This window comes from Piliocolobus tephrosceles, chromosome 15 (genome assembly GCF_002776525.5).
Source record: "Piliocolobus tephrosceles isolate RC106 chromosome 15, ASM277652v3, whole genome shotgun sequence".
Lineage (NCBI taxonomy): Eukaryota > Metazoa > Chordata > Mammalia > Primates > Cercopithecidae > Piliocolobus > Piliocolobus tephrosceles.
The window spans coordinates 81,380,886-81,396,285 of record NC_045448.1 but is presented as its reverse complement, the minus strand read 5'-3'; the positions used below and the strand labels follow the sequence as shown (position 1 = coordinate 81,396,285).

The 15,400-nt window shown below is 37.2% G+C and overlaps 1 protein-coding gene across 7 annotated transcripts in view; it reads right to left on the bottom strand.

Annotated features, from left to right (window-relative positions):
- Nucleotides 1–15,400, bottom strand: part of CTNNA2 (catenin alpha 2) — a 1,159,566-nt gene that overhangs the window by 89,426 nt on the left and 1,054,740 nt on the right. For all 7 annotated transcript variants that reach the window (XM_023224974.1, XM_023224976.1, XM_023224980.1 and 4 more), the window contains one exon: nucleotides 6,353–6,553. In XM_023224974.1, the coding sequence (XP_023080742.1) occupies nucleotides 6,353–6,553 (201 nt within the window). The remainder of the gene's footprint in view (nucleotides 1–6,352; nucleotides 6,554–15,400) is intronic.

Below are 15,400 nucleotides of genomic sequence, written 5' to 3'. Positions count from 1 at the left end.
TTACAAACACAGCAGTGTACAGAAAATATTTTCATGTTTCTGTATGGTCAAGCCTTTCTGAACAAAACTACTGGCAACCTGGTTCAAAGGTTAACAGTCCTAAGATAGTGAAATAACCTGGAAAGAGATTTACAGGCTTATCTTCCCCAGAGATATGTTTACATTTCAAAGAGGGATAAAACTAGGAACCATACATTTATATTCCAAAAGGTTTTAACAACTGGGTACCTCCTGGACAGAATTCGTTTACATAAAAGAGAAAACGTGGATGGGCCCGGTGGCTCACGCCTGTAATCCCAGCACTTTGAGAGGCCGAGGCAGTCAGATTACCTGAGGTCAGGAGATCCAGATCAGCCTGGCCAACACGGTGAAACCCCGTCTCTATTAAAAAAAAAAAAAAAAAAAAAAAAAAGTAAAAAAAAAATAAAAAATAATTTAGCCAGGTGTGGTGGTGAGTGCCTGTAATCCCAGCTACTTGGGAAGCTGAGGCAGGAGAATCACTTGAACCTAGAAGGCAGAGGCTGCAGTGAGCCAAGACTATGTCCAGCCTGGGTAACAAGAACGAAACTTCATTAAAAAAAAAAAAAAAAAGAGAGAGAAATGTTTCTTTCCTGCCCTGAGGAGGAGCACCAATTTCTAAATAAACTCCTAGATTCATGATTGTATGGTTCCCTACCTGTAGCACAGACCTCCTCTGTATGTGCAGAATCCATCTGCCCTCATCATATTGCTCCAAGAGCAGGAATGGAACATGGGAAACTGACAAGCTTACTGTGCAAAGTAATGTTTGTTCTCTGATCCCAAAACCTTGCATTTGCTTTTAGGAAAAATTATACAGATATTCAAAAGTTTATCAGATTCCTACAATACTTTGAGTATATAGGTTTTAGTCATATAAAAAAAGACAAATTATACATTATCTATTTAAGGGCTCTTTACTGGATGGGGCTTCTTTCTCATCTTCCTACATTTTCAACTTAAAATCAATCATGCAGAAGTAACTTAGACTGTGGATAGTCCTTCCTACCTCTAATACCTAATAGTTTCTCTTCCCAATAAGCTGCCCCACCACCTTCTTCTGACATCAGTCTCCTACTCCAGCCCCTCATATTCCAGCCACAGGCAGGTCACTCAGATCTGTCCAATCATAAAGCTCTATTCTACTAGCAACAGAAATCAGTCCAACTGAAGGAAGCATACGCCAAAAAGCCAATCAGATGATTTCCCATTGATATGCAGAAATTGGTCTTGAGCTACGAACCTGAGGCTGCTGGTAGACATATTCTCTATAGAAAAAAAGAAAAAAGCATAATGTTCTCATTTTTGGTATTCATTTAATCAATACAAATGTATTAAATGTGTTCCTTGAAAACACCATTCTAGGCTGTGGGTACCTATAGAAACACTTGCCTCTAAAAACAGACAATCCTGTTATAAGCACAGTCATTTACACTGAAGAGGACATACCATACTAAATAGTTTTCTGGTGTCTCCAACTGAGACTAGAGCTATATCTTAAAGAAGAATCTCAATAAACAGATGTAAAGCAGGAGGAGGAGGAGATGAAGAACATTGCAGGGAGGACAGAGGGAGCAGCATGGATATGTTTTGCCTGGAGAATAATGAAGGCCCCCGTCCAGATGGTGCAGAGGGTTTATACAGGGGACTCATGGGCAATAATTGCTTATGCCAAGTGCAGTCACCAGGAAGCCAGAAACAGTGATGCATATATTACATAATTAATACAAACCCATTCTTGAATGACAAAACATTGGGCAATACAGGAAAAAACCAAGTCCCAGAGGCACTAACTGATTTGTTTAAGGACACAGTTAGTTGGTAGCAGTCAAGTAATTGAGTTATTCTGAATCCTAACCTTGGATTCATTCTACTTCATTGTCCTGGCCCAAATGTACCCTTCTCAATAACATTTCTAGTTTGGATGCTTTCTATTTGCTGGTCCTTTTATACTTTCTAAGCAAAAATATACAGAAATGATATAAAAAGAAAAACCTTCTCATCTGTATAAAACTTTAGGTTACAGAGCATGGAAGTAAAATTTATACCATCTCCTTGGCCCACGTATTTTCCAAAATAATAGAATTTTAATTTCTGCATACAGAGTGCTCCATAACATAGAAGACTTTTTAAAATATGCTTTCTTTTTCTATTTTCTTTTTTTTTTTTTTTTTTTTTTTTTTGGTTTATTGTTTCCTCTGAAGAAAAAAATGTCTGGCAGAATCTCACAGATCTTTTAACCTAGTCATGCTCACATGGCCACAAACTTGAATCAGCTATCAAATTTACAAAAATGACATTTCAGTATAATCCATTCAGTGAAGAATGAGCTACTGTATGCATATCTAAATATGATATCACTGAATGTGCTTTCACCCCTCCTCAGCCTTCTGCAGCAACCCGACTTTGTAAATGAGATCTATGAAGATGGGTCTGGTCAAGCGTGTACTTACTACCAAGCTGTTGGCAATTTGTTATAATTCAGATTTTATTGAAGAGCCCATCAAATATGCCACATAAGTATTTAATGGGCCTGCTGTAGATCCAATTTATTGTGTTTTCATCAGCCTAGATTGTTTTATAAGAAAATGAACAGGTACATTTGTACATAATGCTACCCTATAATTCTTATATACTAATAATCTACACAATTTTCTTAAATTTAACTCAGCTTTCATAACAAGACAAGAAGCATTCTTAAGCAAAGCACTGCCTTTACTAAGGAAAGAAAATTCATGGAAAATAAACCACAGATGTGTTATCACTCTTTGGGTACCTCTCAATTTTCCAGCCACTCAGTGAGGGCAGCCAGGTGGTAAAGTGGGAGTCTCCCTACAGTGACCTACCCCTGCAGCCATTCACCTGTCTACACAGGGGCTTGCCTGTGTGTAAACACCTTCAGCAGCAACATCCAGTTCAGTCAAGGCTGTTTGATTATTCTGCGCTTTTATAAGATTCTTCTTAGTAATATACTCCCAACCCCACTCCCTTTTCACTATGTCCACAGTATACAGGCTCCAATCTGTCCTGTTTGAACTTGTCCCTATTGTCCCTATTTTGGGTTATTTCTTTACTTTAGGGCGGTCGTGCACATTATCTTGCCCACCACAACCCACTTCCTTCAAGGATATCTGACAATGTCTAGAGACATCTTGGTAGTTACAACTTGGCATGTAGAAGAAAGAGATGCTACAAACATCTAGCAGATGGAGTCCAGGGATGCTTCTAAGCATCCCATAATGGACAAAACAGTCCCCAGAACTCTCCCCAAGAAACAATTATTCAGACCAAAGTGTCAACAGTACAGAGGTTGAGAATGTCTGACTTAGGGTCTTGAATCTAATGGCACAGAATTTTTTTAAAATAAAATATCAAACAAAAAATCAATGGGTACAACCTAGTATGGGTGGCAGCCTCAACAACAACAACCAAAACCACGACATTTTGTCTTCTTTTTCCTTATCTTTCCTCTTGGCATTTTTCCCTTTTTTCCCACTGCCACCCTCTTTCACCCTACAATGTACTCTCATGACAAAATTTGATAGAGTCACATAGAGAAGTGGCCAATTCAACATGGCTCTAAAATTGTTTAAGTCAGAAACAAAACTAACCAAAAGGTAGATAATTTGGCATCAGGGACATGCATAGCAGTTTCCATTTTGAGGACACATATCTTATATCTCCTTAGCACATACACACAATGACATTAGAACTAAATCATTTTAGACAACATACACACACACACACACACACACACACACACACACACACACACACACACCCCAACAAAACTTTGTACAACCATAATTACAGAACTGATCCTGTGGTCATCCTCAAACTCCATATGTCTACTCTATGCAAGCACATTCCCTAGCAATTCTAATTAGCAATCAGTGAGTTAACAGCTAAAGTTTTCTTTCATTTCTTTGGCAATCTCTCTAGTTATTTGCAAAATAACAACATTATTCCTGTTTCAGAAAGAGAAGAACAACTGGGGACAAATACCAAAGAAATTGTATACCTTTGTATTCTAGCTCTTAGTCCACTGACACCCACTTTTCCTTGATGCTTATTCCTATATTTTCAATTAAAGTTATATATAAGCTGTCTATTTCAGTCTCTACCTGGTTACTTTCCTAGTTAACTTCAATAAATCCTGAACAGTAGAATTTAAATGTCCTGCTCGTCTACCGTATTCAATTAGGAATTGGATGTGGACATCAAAATAAGAAAGGTGCCATTAGTTAAGCCCCCAGAGCACTCAATCATTGCAAACTAGGATAAAAATTTTAAAAACTCAGAACAAGAGCAAAAATCTTGATTAGCAACAACAATCCAGGATGAACGACTATTTGTTTTATTAAAGTAGAAAATTCAACCAGAACATTATTTACATATCAAGATTTTGGGTGAAAATTATGTTAAAATATTACAATCAACTAAGCAATTGTCCTTGCCTTTAGATTTTGACCTAGTAAGCAGCACTCCTGTTGTCAAAGCAGTCCAAGATACAATAAGTTCTAAAATGTCATTTGAACAGTGCCTGAGCTATCTGTGGGTAGAAAGTCAGATGAAAATTGGCAATATGCTCTGTATCTTTCATCTGCCACAAGTGTCCTTCCCACCAGTCATGAGTGGGCAGCAACTGAGTCCTGCCTCTAGGTGTTCCACCCTTCTGGTATTGTTTATCTAGTGTCAGACCCAAATGAGTGTTACTCTGTCAGAAATCCCACATGAAGCTGAGACACTGTACAGGAATAGAGCTGATGGGCTAGGAGCTGAAAGCCACAAAATGTGAGATGGTCTCCCTAAAGGTTACTAAAGAAAAAGTCCTTAATTTGGAGAATTAGAAAAAAAAAATACCTTTTTATAACTCTTCCAAGTGAGGAAAGAAATACTGTATGGCTTGTTTTGTGTTACTCAATTGAATGTAAAGGGCAAGCTTATATGAAAGAAAGCATGCTGACTCTCAGCTAATTCAAATGCAGTTATATCTTGTCATCATTATTGTTTTTATTTATAATTCTAAGTCTGTAAGGATGTTCCAAGGGCAACAATCTCTAGATGTGCTCTTTATACCATGATGCCACCCCATTCTGTTTCTGCTTATATTTCAAAGAGAATGACCAATACCTGTGTTTATGTATTGTGTTTTCCTTGCTATTCCAGGCTAACAAATACCTATAGAACTCTTTGTAAGTAATCTTTTCCCCATAAAAAGTAACGTATTTCTACCAACATATCTCATCACGCAGAACTTGGAACACGGCTATAGCTGACCTTTCAGAGATGGCTATTTTTAAAATGCCTAGTGGCATTCAAAGCTCATATGCAAAACCATGAAGGTCCCCCTTAGGGTTTGAGGGGAGAGGCCCTTCTGTACATATATATGCACCACTTCATTATTCATTAACAACCTTATCCAATGTGGACTGACATTCACTTTTTCTATTCCCTAGTCTCCTTTCATTCCTTGGACTATATATCTATTCTCATATATACAAATATACAAGGCCTGAGGAAGCCAAAAGACACTGGTCAAGAGGGGAGAACTACTTAAAACAGGCCAGTCTTTTATATATTCTCCAGAGTTGTAGATCGTTCTAATTCAGTGGAAGTATTTTTTTTCACCCCAATGCATGTGCAAGCTCTGACAAACTTCCATAAGTAACTATGCCTTACCATAGCAGTGAGTCCTGTGAGCAGCCACATGCCCCTGAAGAAGGGCATGTAAAGCTTTCCTAGAAAGAAAGGGAATATGCTGAAAGCCTAACTCTTTGTCAGCAGCCACCTCCTTTCTTTGAGCACATCACATCCACGCACTATCTAGAGCCTTTATGCTTTCCACTGGCTGTTCAGAGTTTTTCCTTAAGGTCCTATCCTCTCAAGCAATAAATGAAGAAAAGGTTAACTTACAGATTCCAAGTTCTTATCACATTTGCACTATTTTATAACCCTGTGACCTCATTCCAGTCTCTCAGCCAATTCAAACCGTAATTTTCTCAAACCATAAAATTATCTCATCCATAATTGGAGATAATGAAGTAAGCAGAAAAATTTTATTAAGTGTTTGTGAGAATCAAGTGATCTACATGAAAACTATAAAGAAATAAATGCATGCAAAGCAGTAAAATTGTCATTCTCCTAATATCTCCTAATGTTATTCCAATTCAAACTCAAAAAACAGAGAGAACACTCAAGTACTCTATCCATTCCACAATTATGTGCAATTTAGAAGCATAAAGGCCTACAGAAATCAATGACATGGATTTATTCAAATATGGAAACTAATCAAGATATTAACATTTTGGCCAGACCTAATACCCATGCTTACCTGTTTCAGAAAGTAATTTTGTAGCTTCCAGCACCTTCTCCGTATAAACTCCAGCTTCATAGTTCTCCATCTCAGCATTGATGATGTGTATGACTCGAGCTGCCCGGCCCCTGATGGCCCCTGCAGTCCGGTCCAGAGTGTCCACATCGCCCTCTTGGAGGGCTATCACACACTTGTTCACATCCTCCAAGATGTGATTTTCTATGGAGAGGACACATACACATTTAGATGACTTTATGTCACTCAGAACTTAACCAATTAAAATTGATTCAACCATCATGAGCCCTTGCCTTGGACACATCTCAATGCATGCCTAATAATACTAAAATTGTATGTAAAGGACATAGTTTATAATTACAATAGTGGTTCTCAAACCTGAACATCAGCCAGAGGGCTCGTAGCATCACACAGATTGCTGGGTGCCACTCCTAGAGTTTCCCATTCAGTAAGTCTGGGATAGAGCCCAAGAAATTGAGTTTCTATCAAGTTCCCATGTGATGTTAATGCCACTGGTTTGAAGACAACATTCTGAGGACCACTGACTTAAAGAATATCCTTTCCTTTGTTTTGAAGTTTGATACTTACACACGAGAGGGCCTTTTAGAAGTTGTAGCAGCCAACATGAAGTCAATCTGACCAAGTATAAATGTCCATAAATAAAACCAGAGTCAAAGCTTTGGGCACATGTTTGTTTAATCATGTTTTCATTAAGAAAACATTTGAGGAAAAACTAAACAAATATCACGCAGTTGGTCTTTTAAAATTATGTCATGCACATGGTATATACAATGGGAAAACTGATTAGGTGAAGATGATCAGAGTTTCTCACAATTAAAATACAATCCAGTCTTGTGGCTGGTTCCCTCACATTATAGTCAAGGTCTGCATAACTTTCATGTCATTACCCAAAGTAGAAATCAAGCAGGCAGGAGGGGGGGGCTTCACTCTCTAATGGCATAGAGAAAAAACATTATTTCTTCCCTTGCAGTTTTAACAAGTGTGTAATTTTGTATTTTTCATTTCCCAGGTGAGATCTGTAATTCTATTCCTTGTGCATTCTTTAGAAGCAGAATTCTAAGGAAATGTTCAAAAAGTTTACTGCTCTATGGAAATAAGTTGAACACATACATACACACAAACTAATAAACTGCATGTTTGTGTTCTCTTAAAATTCATATGTTAAAATTCTAACTCCCAAAGGGGTAGTATTAAGGGGTGCAGACTTCAGGAGGTGATTATGAGGGCAGAATCCTAAGGAATAGAATTAGTGTCCTTATAAAAGAGACCTCAGAGATCCCTCCCTCTTTCTCTACCATGCAATGTTCCTGTGAGAAGACTATGAGAAAGCAGAGTCCTTTGTCTTGGACTTCACAGCCTCCAGAACCATGAGATATAGATTTCTATTGATTATAAACAACACAGTTCATGGTATTTTCCAAAACACACCAAGACATGAACACATAAAAATATGTGCTTTTGATAAATATATTTTTTAAAGTCTTAAGTAACCTGTTAATATTTTAAAATTGTAACTGCCAAATCCAACCAATAGTTTATAAAGAGTTAAAATATTGCCTCTTTAAAAAGCTTTTAGGGCTAGTTCTGATTTTAAATTTCCTAAAGAAGGAAAGAAGGGAGAGTATCCAGCAAATCCTAGTCTCCACTACTGATCTCCCCTACTCTCACTAAGCACTTAGAAAATTTATTTTTTTTAGGACACAGGATAGAAAATTGCAAGTTATAACTGACTTTTCATAAAGAACATCCATTTTGACCTCATACAGTGTGATTCTCAAAGCATTATAAATTACTGATTTCTACATTCTCTAGTTCCTTAATTTCAACTATAAATTAGAATAGAAAAATAATGAAATGTTTAAATTTTAATATTTAGATTTCTAAAACTCACAAAAAGTAGTACTTCCCAAATCAGGACGTTTTCTTGAGACATGACATTTTAATGAAAACGTGATTAAACATATGAACACAGTATATACCGAAAAGGATATCTGAGACAAATGTTTACTCAAATGAATATTCATACAGAATTTTAAATATAAAACTTTGATTATAAGAAGCTTCTCTTCCTGTCCTGTGGAATTTCTTAAGACAATTAAAATGTGTCCTGGCCCCTGAGAGTAAGTAACTAGAAAAGGATTTGTGTCAAAATCACACATCCATCTGCTATTTTCTTTGAATAACAGTAATACAAGAATGGGCAAAGTTTTGGAGCAGAGTTTAGAAATGGTACTTTGGAGTTGAGTAAAAAATAGTGAGACGTCTGTTGATAATATTAGATACTGATCTTTCTGGAGTTAATAGTTTTGTTTTTAACTTCTAAGAAACCTATTCATGACCCAATATGTTAAAATGAAAACATATGTTGTTTTTTTTTAATGGGACTATCCAAAAGTAGAAATATGCAACTAATTTAAGAGGCAAGAAATATGTTTTTTATAGATATTATTATACCTATTTAAAATAAACCAGCATATGCTAAAAATCCATAACAACAAAAACATTGCTATTAATTACTCAAATCATCAACAAATTTGTTACACAGGTTAATAATGTTGTGTGAACAAAATATTAGTTTTATAATTTACTTTTTTTTTTTTTTTGAGATGGAGTCTCCCTCTGTCACCCAGGCTGGAGTACAGTGATACAATCTCAGCTCACTACAACCTCCATCTGCTAAGTTCAAGAGATTCTCCTGCCTCAGTCTCCTGAGTAGAGGGGATTACAGGTATGCACCATCACACCTAGCTTTTTTTTTTTTTTTTGTCTTTTTAGTAGAGACAGGTTTTCACCATGTTGGTCAGGCTGCTCTCGAACTCCTGACCTCAAATGATCCACCTGTCTCGGTCTCCCAAAGTGCTGGGATTACAGGCATGAACCACCAGGCCCAGTCTGATTGACTAATTTTTATAAATAAACTTTTAAAATTTTAAGATATAATCATGCAACATAAATCATTTCAGTCAACAATAGACCACATATTTGAAGGTAGTCCCATAAGATTATAATGTCATATTTTTACTGTACTTTTAAAATATTCACACATGTTTAGATATACAAAACTTACTACTGTATTCCAATTGCTTACAGTATTCAGTACAGTAACATGCTGTACAAGTTTGTAGCCTAAGAGCAATAGGTTATACCATATAGTGTAAGTATGCAATAAGCAATACCATCTAGGTGTGTGAATACAGTATATGATGTTCACACAAAGATGAAATTGCCCAACGATGCATTTCCCAGAACGTATGCCTGTCGTTAAGCAACATATAATTACAGTTTACTCAGTGGTTTTCAACCTTCTCCAATTCAGGTCCCTTTTTATGAAAAAAAAAAAAATGAGTCACAGTTTCTTCATGATAATAGTTATATTGATGGATGGTAGACATGTAAAAGCTACTACGGTTCAGAATGTTTTCAAATAGATTTGTATTTTATTAATAATGTACAGGCATGTCTTGTTTTATTGTGTATCAGATTGGTGGGGTTTTTTGTTTTGTTTTGTTTTTTGTTTTTTCCAAACGCAAATTGAAGGTTACAACTCTGCCTCAAGCAAGTCTGTTGGCGCCATTGTTCCAACAGCATGTACTCATTTCCTATCTCTGTGTCACAGTTTTGTGATTGTTGCATTATTTCAAATTTTTCATTATTGTTTTGATGATCTGTGATCAGTGATCTTTGTTACTATTGCAACTGTTTTGGGGCATCAGGAACCATGCCCACATAAGATGGCAAACTTAATAAATGTTGGGCGTGTTCTGCCTGCTCCATCAAGATGGTCGTTTGTCATCTCTCTCTTCTCAAGCTTCTTATTCCCTGAGACACAACATTATTAAAATTAGGTCAATTAATAACCCTATAATGACCTCTAAGTATTCAAGCGAAAGGAAGGGTCACACATTTCTCACTTGAAATCAAAAGCTAGAAATGATTAAGCTTAGTGAGGAAGACATGTCACAAGTCAAGAGAGGTCAAAGAGCCAACTTGTTTAAGTACAAGAAAAAGTTCTCCAAAGAAATTAAAAGTGCTACTCCAATGAACACACAAATAAGAAAACGAAGCAGCCTTGTTGCTAATATGGAGAAAGTCTGAGTGGTCTAAATAGAAGATCGTATCAGCCACAGCTTTCCTTTAAGCCAAAGCCCAATCTTGACAAGACCCTAATGCTTTTTAATTCTATGAAGGCTGAGAGAGGTGAGGAAGCTGCAGAAGAATAGTTGGTAACTAGTAGAGTTTGGTTTATGATGTTTAAGAAAGAAACCATCTCCATAACATAAAAGTGCAAGTTAAAGCAGCAAGTGCTGATGTAGATAGAACCTGTGGCAAGTTACCCTAAAGATCTAGCTAAGAACATTGATTAAAGGGGAAAACAATAAGTTTTTAATCTAGACAAGACAGCCTTTTGCTGGAAGGTGCCACTTACAACTTTCATAGCTTGAGAGAAGTCAATGACTGGCTTCAAAGGACAGGCTGACTCTCTTATTAGGGGCTAATACAGTTGATTTTTAGGTTGAACCCAATGCTCATTTACCACTTTGAAAATCCTAGGGCCCTAAGAATTATGCTAAATCTACTCTGCCTGTACTCCATAAATGGATCAATGAGGCCTGATGACAGCACATCTGTTTATAGCATGGTTTACTGAATATTTCAAGTCCACTGTTGAAACCTACTGCTCAGAATAAAAATAACAATTCTTTTCCAAATGTTATTGCTCATTGAAAATGCACCTGGTCACCCAAGAGCTCTGATTGAGATGTACACAGAGATTAGTAGTGCTTTCCTGCTTGATAACACTCTGCAGATAACATTCTGCAGCAGATGGATCAAGGAGTTATTTTGGCTTTCAAGTCTTATTATTGAGAAAATTCATTTTATAAGGATATAGCTGCAATAGAGAATGATTCTCCGGATGAATCTGGGCAAAGTAAATTAAAGACCTTCTGGAAAGAATTCACCATCCTAGTTGCCACTAAGAACATCCATGACCGCTTCACCAGAGAAAGTCAAAATGTCAACATTAACAGGAGTTTGGAAGAAGTTGATCCCAACCCTCATAGTCGACTTTCAAGGGTTCAAGACTTCAGTGGAGGAAGAAAGTGCATTTCTAGTGGAAATAACAAGAGAACTAGAATTAGAGGTGGAGCCTAAAGATGTGACTGAATTGCTGCAATGTCATTATCAAACTTCATGGATGAGGAATTGCTTCTTATGTACGAGTGAAGTGGCTTCTTGAGATGTAATCTATCCCTAGCTATGATAGTGTGAACATTGTTGAAATGACAACAAAGGATTTAAAATATTACATAAATGTAGTGGATAAAGCAGCAGCACAGTTTGGGAAGATTGACTCCAATTTGAAAGACGTTCTACTGTGGATAAAGTGCTGTCAAACAGCATATCACATGCTACAGAGAAATCTTTCATAAAGGAATAGTCAATCAACGCAGCAAACTTCATTGCTACCTTACTTTAAGAAATTGCCACAGCCACGCCAACCTTGAGGAACCACACAGGAACCCTCACTCAGATCATCATCAAGGAAACCCCCCACCACCCCCACCAAAGAGATTATGTCTGGCTGGAGGCTCAGAATGATCTTTAGCATTTTTTAGAAAGGAAGTATTTTTAAATAAAGATATGTACATTTTTTAAACATAATCCTACTGCACAGTTAATGGACTACACTGCACTGTAAACATAACTTTTATATGCACTGGGAATCCAAAAAATTTGCACGATTCACCTTATTACAATTGGTGTTTTACTGCAGTAGTTGAAAGAGAACTGGCAATATATTTGAGGTTTGCTCATATTTTGAAAAAGTCATACCTGTTTATGTAGATATGAACATGAACTTTTTGGTCAGAAGACCATACTTGGTGTATATACGGATTTTTGAACCCCCTTGTAATAACTTCCCCACCCGTATACCCTGTGCCTTCAGGTCTAGCTCCTACAGTTAGTAAGCATGCTAATCTAGTATATATCAAGGAGGGCAGTCAATTATTTGAAGGCAGAATACATACTTGATTCATATTTGCATTCCTGACAGTGGCCTATAGGCAGCAGGCAATCAAAAGAGAGATACTGAATGAACATGCCCATTGAGAAGGGGCTGTCAGTTATACACTTTTATTCTAAGGTGTTTTGAAGAGAAAGAATTCATGAAGTAAAGAGGGAGAGGAATGATGTTGCAAGTAGAAAGGAATTGAGATGAAAATAGTAATAAAAGGCAAATGTATTCTAGAGATGATTCCTTCGCTGGGAAAAACTACCATGTTTGGGTGGCACACTCTAATATCAAGTGTGGTATTTAAACATGTCATGAAATATTTGATTGCAACATATTTTATTGTAAACTTCCTTACATTTTGCAACATTACTATTTTAGAAATGATATAATTTTGTTATGAAAAAAATCAATAATGACCAAACTCTTTCACTATTGTAAACCACAAGGCTGTAGATTCAAAAAAAAATAAAGTTCACTGTGAATTTTTAAAAGAAAACAAACTTAAGACTGTAGAGTTAAAAAAAATACAAAAAAAAGAAACTCTTGGGCATTATGAGATCAAGTTAATAGCTTTTTCCGATCTTAGCTTCCTACTACTTTGTGAGCCAAATCCAAGAATTAAACTGTCACATGATTAATGCCAAGATGCTTATTTTAAAACACTATTAAAAATTGTAGGTTTTCCAAAGTGGGAAAAAGTTTAAATGTTATAACACAGTCATTTCACTTTTTTATGTGCACTGGCCACATCTGAAAATTAGTTTTGTTCTTGTAATGTTAATAGCTAGCATCATTGCTCCCCAAACTTGTTGCATTTCATATGGACAAATTTAATATCAGATACAGAAGTTAGGGTAGCATTAAAAAAAATAAAAAACTACCATCTTTTAAAAACAAAGATCTGTTTTTATTGTTTTTTAAATAGAGTTTCCTGCCCAAAGAGATATTCCCCTAAGAAGAAACTGATACATAAAATGTCATTAATGCCATTTCAAAATATCTCCTGGGCCAAAGTTGCAATTTAGTGATGTAAATGTTTGGCTCTAGCTCAGAGAGAAGATGAGAAGTAGTTTCCCTAACTATTGGGCTGTGTCCACAGCCTACCAGCAGGACAGAGTGGGCTGTATCATTATTTGTCAAACCCCGTCTGTGGAAAGGTGCCTGCTGCCTCTGATTGTCAACTCCAAAGGCATGCTCCAGCAGGCCTTGCCAAGCTGGCTTTCTGACAGCGCCTGTTCCTTTTCCTGCAATGGCATGCTGTGGCACTTGTACCACTGGGGTTGGACTGCACAGTATTATCAGCAGAAGCCAAAGTCTTTTCTTGTTGCTGGTAATAATGAGATGCACAACGGAATGGCAAGGAGAAAAGGGAGCAAAGAGGCAGGGCTCGGGGGAGGAAAATTAAGAAAAGCTTTGCCCTATTGAAAAACTGAAATAAGACCTCCTCACCTTGCTTGTCCCCACCCTCAGAAATTTTTGTACATGCATTTAAAAGAATAGTTGGAAACGTTGTAAGTTCTGAAATGATTCCTCTCTGGAAAAGGCAGTGTACAGGTATTTCTTATTGATTTGAAGGTAGAAGGGGATGCAGAAGATTTCCAGGGGCTGTCAGGATGGCTATGTGAGATCTGAGTCTGATTGGGAAGGGCTCTTATTTGGGGCACCATAGTTATCCTGGAAAAAAAAAAAAAAAAAACTGACCATATACTATAAAGATTAGTATTAGTGGCCACCTTGGTATTCTCCAACACTCAAATGACCAACATACCTATCTAAGCAATTTCCAATAACCTTATGAGAGATTCATTTTGTGGTGGTATCTTTTACAAGATTAGGACTCAGCTATCAGCAAAACAGAAAAAAATAAAGCAGAAATGGGCAATGTGTGGTAGCTCACATTGTAGCTCACTTTGGGAAGCCAAGGCAGGCGGATCACCTGAGGTCCGGAGTTTGAGACCAGCCTGACCAACATGGAGAAACCCGGTCTCTACTAAAAACACAAAATTAGCCGGGCGTGGTGGCTCATGCCTGTAATCCCAGCTACTCTGGAGGCTGAGGCAGGAGAAGGGCTTGAACCCAGGAGGCGGAGGTTGCTGTGAGCCAAGATTGCACCATTGCACTCCAGCCTGGGCAACAAGAGCAAAACTTTGTCTCAAAAACAAACAAACAAACAAACAAACAAACAAAAAGGAAAGAAAAGAAAAGAAAAAAGCAGAAATGACAATATATTGAGTTCTTTTATCAGCAAAGCTCTAGATATGGTGATATTTAAATGAATAGTTGCTTTGACGAGTCATCAAAAATGAAGACCTTGGGAATAAAAAACAAGACAGGTTTCAGAAAGGGATTAGAGATTGGAACGAGAATGCCAGAGGTGGAAAAAGGAAGCTGGAATAAAAGCAGCAAGCACCAAAGGAAATTTCCTTTCTATCTTGACTTGCTGAGAATTATATAGTTTCTGAAAAGATGATGATCTGGATCTTAATACCATCTCTGCCAAGTTATCTACCCTCTCAATGACTTATTTTTCTTAAAACAAAACCTAGAATTACTAGTACCTATTTTATAGATTTTTGATGAGAATTAAATCAAGCAGCAAAGAGTAAGGTAAATTCTAGTCACAGGCCACATGTTACATCAATGTTCCCATCTGCCTTGGCTTGCCCCATCATTGAAAAGCTGGCTTTTTGATTATCCATCAAACCTACAGATTTGACTATGCTGTTCTCAGACAAGCCCCAGTGGGAATTTATTTTGTTTCTTCCGGAAAAGAAAAGGCTGCAACTAGAAACATTTCTAAACATGACGGCCCCCTTCAGAAATCACTTCCACACTGTTGCAGGCAGAGGTCCTGTCCGCCAGGTTCCCACCAACAGTGATGCAATGTCTCCCTCAGCCCTCAGTCAGCCAAGAACCAGCAGGTCATCAGGGCTAGTACTGCCTGAGTCAGTAGGTGTGAGTTCCACACACCTGTGTAGAATCAACACCTGGCCAATTTGAATTTCCAAGGG